This window comes from Loxodonta africana, chromosome 1, assembly GCF_030014295.1.
Source record: "Loxodonta africana isolate mLoxAfr1 chromosome 1, mLoxAfr1.hap2, whole genome shotgun sequence".
Taxonomy (NCBI): Eukaryota; Metazoa; Chordata; class Mammalia; order Proboscidea; family Elephantidae; genus Loxodonta; species Loxodonta africana.
The window spans coordinates 95,595,263-95,604,800 of NC_087342.1; the positions used below are offsets into that span (position 1 = coordinate 95,595,263).

The following is a 9,538-nucleotide window of genomic DNA, read 5'->3' on the forward strand; positions in this document are numbered from 1 at the left end:
TAGGTAAAAGCAATTATATATTTAAACTAGTCACTGACACAATATGTAACATTATGAGTACCACTTTCAATAAAGCAGATAGTATTTACTACTTATACAAAAATCGAAATGACAGTCACTAAGAACTCTGTCATATTAAGGATGACCAGAGAAGCAACTATGGAAGTTCAACTCTGGAGTAGCCATTTACCATTTCGTAAGATGAAAAGAGAGGCCTCGCTCTGGGGCCAGGGTTTGGATTACACTCCCGGCCACCTGAGCGCAGAGCAAAAGCTGAGAACAGGGATTATCACGAGGAGCCTCAGTCAGGCCCTTCAGTGGAGGCAACGTCTATGCCAAGGCTTCCTTTGCAACTGAGAGGAAAGGCCCTTTCTAAGATGTCAGCTGCCAGAAACAGGAGACTCAATACGGATTTACTTAAGGGCGTGAAAGGTAACGCCAGAGATCTGCAGGATTCATTCTGTCCTCAAACATAAGACAGCCTCACACCCACGTCTTCTGACAACGTGGTATGTTTTCTCTGTATATTTTATAATTATATATTCAAAATTGTTTTCTCCATGGATAAGCTTTTAAATTATTTTGCTATACTTCTGAGTATATGTATTCTTAGGACAGCAGAATAAACACGCTTCCTCACACAAAAAAATTATGTCTATCTTATGTGAACAGAGACATTCCTGAAATTTTATCACTGAGTCATATTTCCCATTAAATTCTTTAAAAAATAAATTATCAGAAGAGATCATAACATGAACGTACTAAAAGACATGATTCTTATATATTATAGTGCTGTGACCAGAAGAACTAAAACTGTCTTCCTACCAAGTAAAAACAAAGAGCGTGGTAAAACCCGTCGCTATCAAGTTGATTCTGACTCACAGCAGAAGTGCCCCATAGGTTTTCTAAGGCTGTAAATCCTTATGGCAGCAGATTGCCACATCTTTCTCCTGTAGAGCAGCTGGTGGGTTCAAACTGCCAACCTTTCTGTTAGCAGCTGAGCGCTTAACCACTGTGCCACCAGGGCTCCTTCGAAGACCACGGTAATACCTACAAAAATGCAATTTATCTTGTAGAAGGTGGCACCCATCGTTTCATTGTACTTCATAGTTTCTGGCTCAATGTTTTGAAGAGGGTTGGCACACAGTAAATACTTCCATTTTCTATCCAACTTTTCATTTCGAAAAACTTCAATACATAGAGAAAAATTCTATACTTACCTTCGTACCTAGTTTTAAGATAAATCTATAGGTGCACATAGCCATACATGTCATTAATGATAATTTATATTCGTGCAATTTTAAATCCTTTAAAATTAAATAACTGAAGTCCAGGTAATGCCAAATAAAGCCAACTTTTAAACAAATGGGGTTGAGTTATAACAATTTATACAAACGTGGATACATTTTCTCATCTTAACATTTTCATTAAACAGTGAAATACTTCCATATTTAGGATATTGAAAAAGCCAAAAAAAATTTTTTTTTTCCCCAAGAAGTTGGAGTTAATCAGTTTGTAATTCAAAATAAAGTAAAAATCTCAAACCTCTCAGTGGATCTGACAGTCACCTAATGAAGAACAGTTTGTTTTTCATTATTTGCCTTTTAGTAATATTATTATTGTTATTATTTTTAATCTGTATGTGTACATTATTTTGAATAACATTTTAAAAGAAAAAAATTATAATTAGTTACCTACAATGAAAGTATAGATCTCACCTGAAAATTCAGTTTTCAAACTTCTCTTGAAACATCAGAGATCTGACAACACTAGGTCTTAACTGCCATTTGACAACTATGGGGCCTGAGCAGGGTCTGCCTCCTGACTAGCCTGTTGTAGCCATGTCTACTGCCATAACCATCCCCTTCTCTACAGGCTTATGAAATGGGACCCCTGGTCAGTATTATTACTTCCCCCATAATTCCCTAACCTTTTTTTTACTTATTGTGCCAAAATGACAGAAAAGTATTCTTATTATTCACATTTTAAAGTTTTTCTACTAGATGATATCTATTTTGTGATTAAAGTTCTGGATTAAAAAAAAAAGTAATAATCATGTTCTTTCCCTAATAACTATTGTGATGCCCCACCTCTCCAGTTTCCAGTCACAACTGCTCAGACTGGAAAGTCAAGAGGAAAAAGACAACACAGTTACACTAAGCTTTCACTTCTTTTCCACTCCAAATAGAGTCAAACATTTAAGAGCTTAAAAGGAAAAAAAAAAAAGTGCAAAAGAATATCTTAAATTATTCCCAAGTATTCACAGACTTTTAAAATGCTCTATGCATGTATAACATGAGACATGAAATATGCTTTCCTGTTAGGATAGTTCTGAGATACCACAAGGAGCTTCCTGGTTGACACAGGTGATAAAGAACACAACCGTTTTTTACAGGGAAAGGGAATACATGGTACAGGATTTGGGTTAAGACATAGATTTTAAAATAAAGTTTACTATGGTATTTCCCATGTTCAGAAAAAAAAATTTTTTTTTTTTCTTCTCAAAACACAAATGGGATCAAGAAGGGTTATGATAAATTCTTGACAGACTGACCGAAAGGTTGGCAGTTCAAACCCACCAACTGCTCTGTGGGAGTATGACGTGGCAGTCTGCTTCCATAAAGATTACAGCCTCGGAAATCCTATGGGGCAGTTCCACTCTGTCCTATTAGGGTCGCTATGAATAAGAATTGACTTGATGGAAATGGGTTTGGATTTTGGTTTTACAGATAATTGAGAAGCAACTCTGAACTTCTTAGGTGCCATTAGGAGGGCAACCATGATTCTTGGTACTAGAGTTAAGCATCCAGGGATTTCATAAACTTTCTTTCATAAAGCTGAATTAAGTCAAACATCGTTGGCTACAAAATTTTTATGTACAGTAAAAACTTGAGGGAGGGAAACAAGGTATAGGGAAGCCGAAGAAGACATTATTAACCTAAAGTAAAGCTGTCTCCAAGAAGGCAAATTTATGTGGCAAAGCGACAGGTGAAGAACAAGAGGAGCAGCTTAGGCCTGTGATATTAGGATATAAGTCACAGAGAATACACTAGACATTTTTAAAGCTAGGTCTGTATCACAGGCTAATTACCAGGTTGCCTACAAATTCTTTATAGTTTATATGCTGAATATGGTTCCATGGGTGTGGGCCTTGCCCAGACATGAAACAGTGGAAGAAAGAAACTGGCCTTTAGCCACACATTCTCAATTATCATCATGGATTACACCTCCCTAAAGGCATAAGGTAACCATCCTTGTCTTCCATGAAGAGGATGCAGGTGAAGGTATGCACATAATTTTCTCCTTCTGCTTTCATAGGTTCTATGATCTTTATAATACTCTTGGTGTGGTTGAGATGAGAATGGGTTGAAAAAAAAAAAACACCAGAAACATTAATAGATGAACAGAAGACAGAGTGGTTTCAGACCCAGCTTGTCTCTTTCTTCCCTGTCAGCCAACATTTTTACCTTTTCCACTGAATTACCAAGAAAGAACAGCTCTGAAAACCACACAAAGAGGTGCCTTTCTTTTTTATTACAGAGAAACTATAACAAGGCTGGCACAAGCCTTGCTATCCTGGGCTAGAGATGGACTGTCACCGAGGCCCACTGGCAGGCCCTGGAGAAAGCTTAGTCCTCCTGGCCCTTTGAGGGGTCACTAGAATATGATTTTGACTATAAGCAGCTAAGAAATGGAGACCAATCTACAAAAGGGAATTATTTTTAGCCCTTTAAATATGGTTGATAATGTTTTTAGCGTTACACATTTATCTGTTTCTGAAATTCGGCCAATACGCAGAAATTTTTAAGCTGGGTTACAGAAACCTTCAGAACAGGTTGAGTTTACTGGTATCCAGGTCTCACAACGACATAATAAACTAAATAATCTCATTCATGTTTACACAGAAGATTTTTCTAATAACAAAATAAACACATTAGATTGTAACTAGGCAAAACCAATGAGACCCTCTCTCTTGGGAGAGCTGAATGTGAGACACATAATCAACAGACAGGTGAGTGGTACACAAGGGAGGAAAAACACAAAACAAAAAGTCAAAAGCAGTAGCCAGGAGGCTAAGAGAGCAGAAAGACAGGTTCTCCACAGTGGAAGAGAGGGGCTGAATCACTGGTGTAGTCACCAGGCTCCCTGAGCTACTCTGCATTCTCCCCTGAGCTGCAAGGACACCCCTGAGCTAGCCCTGCATTCCCTCCAGCCACCAGGCACCCCTCCCCGCAGCTACATCACACTCCCTCCGAGCTACACTGCATTCCCACGGTCTTTCTATCTACCGGTCTTTCTATCTACTGTGAATGAAGCCTGCCTGCGCACTGGGGCCTAAGTTCCCAGGTGTATGCAGATTGGCTGGGCAGCTGCTGTGACAGTGTCATGTTTTCCTCACTTAACTGAGGGGCCTGGAGAACATGCCTGCTCCTGACAACCTGAAAAGGCCTACCTCAACTGCACTTACGTAGGTGCCCTAAGTGGTCAGGTCAATAATTAAAACATTTGTTTTATTTATTTTATTGTGCTTAAAGTGAAAGTTTACAGTTCTAGTTTCTCATACAAAAATTTATACACACGTTGTTATGTGATCCTATAATGTGACAGCACACTCCGCCTTTCCACCCCAGATTTCCCCTGTCTATTCAACCAGCTCCTGTCCCTTTCTGCCTTCTCATCTTGCCTCTGGACAGGAGCTGCCCATTTAGTCTCATGTACCTAAGAGGCACTGTCTTCACGAGTTATCACTTTATGTCTTATAGCCCAGGCTAATCTTTGAAGAGCTGGCTTCAGGAATGGTTTCAGTTCTGGGCTAACAGATTCTGGGGGCCATGTCTTCTGGGGTCCCTCCAGTCTCAGTCTACAACATTTATTGTATTAAGCACTTGCTATATGCTATATGCTGGGTATTTAACATGGAGTAGGAAAGAACGGTACTCGATTAAACAAAGTCAGGAACTGTAAAGTTTCGCCAGAAGGTAAGTAGGTTGGTGACAGAAAGAAAATTAAACAACATCAATAAAGCATATACATACTATGATGCGAGAAGTACAGACTGCAATAGAAAACAAACCTACTAGGAGGAATCAGATAGACTTCATGAAGGAAATAACCTTCAAGTTGAAGCGCAAAGTTAAAAGTTAGCTGGGTTTGACATTTAAATACTCAGACTGGCTCACTCAACATTCATTCTAACCTGTGTGGACTCCACCCTTGAGGGAACAACAGTGAACTGGGTCAGTGTGTCCTATCGAGTCACCCTCAGAGTCATGGTCTCATTTAACTGGAAGGGTCATTTTTTTTAGTGTAAGAATCTTTCAATCCTGAAAATATTTATAATTAATTATAGAAATGTTTAAGAGTCAAAGTAAAAATATTTTTGTGTTAAGATGGAAACCAGGCATATTTGTGATTTTGTAATGTTTAAAAGAAATTGGTCTATCTTAATGTCAACTTAAAAAGTATAACTGAATAACTTATTTCTGGCTTGTGATTTTACGTTGAAAATCTTATTAAGTTTATATACAAACTCCTGATGATGCTGATGTTGCTGGTTCACCAATCACACTCTGAGTACCCCACCCCTGAGTAGCAAGGGCTTAAACCAGGGATCAGCTCACCACTGTTTTTGTAAATAAAGTTTTATTGGAACACAGCCATGCCCATTCAATTATATACTGTTTTTACGCTACAATGGCACAGTTAGGTAGTTGTGACAGAGGCTGTGTAGCCAAAAAAGCCTTAAAAACTCATGGAAAAAGTCTGCCTACCCTTGGCTTAAGCCAGGGCTTTGAACAGGTTCGGTCTAGTCAGTGCCCCTGCTAAGAATTTTCATTTCCACCCCAGATATACTGAATCAAGGCCATCAACTCACAGTGACCTTACAGGACAGAGCAGAACTGCCCCATAGGGTTTCCAAGGAATGGCTGGTAAATTTGAGCTGCCGACCTTTTGGTTAGCATTCATAGCTCTTAACCACTTTGCCACCAGGGCTCTCTACTGAATCAGAATCTACATTTTAACAAGATTCCCAGGTGATTCTTACGTATAATGCATTTTGAGAACCACTGCTCTACCAGTGGTTCTCAGAACTGGTCCCTAACCAGCATCAATATCATTGCCTGGTAACTTGTTAGAAAGGCAAATTTTCAGCAGGGGTTCGAACCGGAAGGAACTAGTTTGAAGCCCTCGCTTAAACCACTAATTCTAAACTTGGTTGCACACTGGAAAACCTGGGAAGCTTTAAAAGAAATAATAATGTCTGAGTCTCATTCCTAGATATTATGATTTAATTGGTCTGAAGTATGGTCTGGGCATTGGGATTTTTTTCAAGATCCTTGGGTGACTCTAATGATCAGCAAAGCTTGGGAACCACTGGCTTAAACAGTTAAAACACATTATTTCACTCAGGGAAAAGCTCCCAGGAAAGGCAGCTAGCTCTAGGGTTGGTTCTGTGGGTTAACTACCTTAAAGAACTACCTTCTTTCCACCCTCAATGTGTAGGTTTGTCTTTCGAACTAACGAACGCTCCCTCCCCTGAGAGTCAACAAGACTGCCACAGCTCCATATACCACATGTAGACTCCATACTGTCCATGAACACAAGAAACTTTTTTCTCAAGCATCTCTTGTTTTACCTGAGGAAACCATTTTAGAAGGTTCTCAGCTCTTTCCCTTGGATCTGACTAACCAGGGGAATGGGAGTGCTGCCAATGGCTTAAGCCTGTGGTTGTCAAAGCATGATGCCTGGAGAAGCAACATCAGTATCACCTAGGAACTTCTTAAAAATTCATATTCTTGGGCCTTATCCCCAGCCAGAATGAGAAACTCTGGGAGTAGAGCCCAGCAATCTGGGTTCTTATAATCTGCCACGTGATTCTGATACATGCACAAATTTGAGAGCCTCTGCTCTAATGGACTTACATTCATCTCTCTACATCTACCTTCTATCTGTGACAAGACAAACATGGTAAAGCCTGAATAATAATTATTTTCCATTCTAAAATTACATATAATGTAATTCTTTTACACTACAGAATAAACACATATTGCCATATTCTAAGTAAATTTCTCTGAAACTACACTAAAAATTTTATCTTTCTATTGTTTCTTAAATTGTTTTAAGTTAGTTCAAGTTTAAATGGCTTAGATGCTTAATCGATGCTTAGATGTCATGAGTTACCCTGCCCAACAGTGTACAGCCTCTGAGGATATTCTTTTTTCGCTGCCATCGCCTCTGCTACTTGAGGCCAAGTACTACGTTTTTCTACTGGTTACTAAAGGTATAACAACTACAACTATTACTCATTCAGGAATAATACCTTCAATTTGTTTAGCAATTGTGGAGGACATGTTGGTTGCCTACCTCAAAATCATTAACTTCCTTCTTTTTTGCTGCCAAAGCCCTGCTTTTTTACACATATTCAACCTCTGAGGTGCTAAAGGAAAGTGTTCCTTTCCAAACTCCAAAGGATGAAGGCTCTGTTAATTTAAACATGGAACCGCCATTCCCCTTGACAGGAATGGGTGAAGCATGGGCATGTGAAACACCTCTGTGACACCAGACACAATATCCTGCTGGGGGTACTTCAGGGGGAAGGTTTTCTCCCCCTTCCACCCCCTCCAAAAAAAAGACCTATCAGGAGAAACTGCGCTTCCTGCCTTCAAAAGGAGTAAGTGAGGCTTGAGCTATGGCAGTCATCTATGACCACAAGGTGACAAGCTTGAGAACAAAAGCCAATGTACCAAGAATGGCAGAATAGAAAGATGAGAAAAACCAGGGTTCATAACATTGCTGAGTTACTCAACCTGGGACTTATTACATGATATAATAAACCTGTTAAACAACAAGGGGCATGTTACTGTTTTCAGTTGCATAGATCCTAATTGACAGAGTGATATATAATTTACAGAAGACATGTATGTTTGTTCTCATTTGAACCTCAAACACCCCTCTCCCACCCCCAGCGGTGGAGAAGATGGGAAGGTATTCAAACAAGGGGCCAAAGTCCAGAGAGTTTATTATTTTCTCATAGGTCATACAGCCATTAACTCAAAGAATCACAATCAGAAACCACGTCAATGTGCTTTTCATTATACCCCATTCTTGATTTCATTTGGTTCTACCCAGGTTAGTCTTCTCACCACCCACTCTAAACACAGTTTCTTATATATAGAACACCTTCTCACATCTTCTCTGTCAATGTTTATAACTTCCTATACTCTGGTAATTTCCAATTTGGGTACTTTTTCAGTACTTTTGTTGGTCCAACCATCAATCCATCTATCACAGAAGCACGTATTACTCACTTTCTTCTCACCTCGCTGAGTACTAGACACAGAAAGGGAGGACATTAAGTAGGAGACATGATCTAATTCTATGGATACCAGATACATGGAAAAATGAGAGAGACATAGGCGATTTAAGTCTTGTAGGAGTCCAGAGCAAAGAAAGCAATCCTGTGGGTAAGATTAGCCTAGGAGGGACTTCAGCAATGGCTGGACCCAAATTTAGACTTGGTCTAAGTGTTATTTCAAATGTCCTTAGAATCAGTCTTAAATTCCTTTCTGGAACAAAGAAATAAAGCACCGGCTGTGTGGCCAGGGCAAGTAAACAGAGGTGATAAAAACTGACACTACCAAGTTATAAGTCCTAAATGAGATAACATAAGCAGAGCAGGGCATGATGGCACAAGAGCTCCTTGAGAAACATTAGTTCCTTCCTCCTGGTTTTGAATTGCAAGCTATTTTTCAGTTTCCCCAACTGGATTATAAACTCCTGAAGTAAGGGAATTAAGGGTCCAAGATTTTATTTCTTCTGACTCTTCATTCTGGAGTGTGTAGCTACACATATCAGGCATGGCCGAGGAACTCAATACATGTATGTTGAACATCACCTGACTAAATAAAAAAGAAGATACTAGCATCTCTTGAGGTGCACCGGTAACAGCTTCTGGCTAAGAGAATTGTTGCTGCAGCCACCATTCCTGGCCCAGGGCTCAAAAGGCCAGGAGAAAAAGGGCTTCCTCCTCCTCATGCAAAGGCTAGTGAGAATGAGACATTTATACCAGTACTGCCTGTTCCTCTTATTTCTTAGGTCTAAAGAACTATTTGATTCTATCTTCTGCCACAGGTTAACAGAGACAATGTTGGAACAGATTCATGAGAGGTCACAAAGGAATGTCTGGTATAATTAGATATAGTTACTACAAGCTGCTTCTCCATAGCGTGCCTGATAAACATTACCATGTCATAACCCAATTGCCCCTTTAATCAAGGAGGCACATGGTAACACTTGAATGCCATCATTCTGTGGTCATGAGCATGTTTATTCAGTGAGTGGTGATAAATTAAAGAACTGCATGGCCAGGACAGGTTCACCACTACAAGGCACAGCTGTGCCCTCTCTTCTCCATGCATACCTCCTCACAGACTTCACGGACTGCTGCCACACTTGGCTCCTCCTCGGGCTCCATGCCTCCTCCGGGAACAATCCATCGGTCTGGATGGCGACTACTGCTCACAAGTAGCACCTGAAG

The 9,538-nt window shown here is 39.9% G+C and overlaps 1 protein-coding gene across 1 annotated transcript in view; it reads right to left on the reverse strand.

Annotated features, from left to right (window-relative positions):
• Positions 1 to 9,538, reverse strand: part of NUDT3 (nudix hydrolase 3) — a 97,754-nt gene that overhangs the window by 26,023 nt on the left and 62,193 nt on the right. The window contains exon 2 of the mRNA XM_064284723.1: positions 9,422 to 9,532. Within this exon, the coding sequence (XP_064140793.1) occupies positions 9,422 to 9,532 (111 nt within the window). The remainder of the gene's footprint in view (positions 1 to 9,421; positions 9,533 to 9,538) is intronic.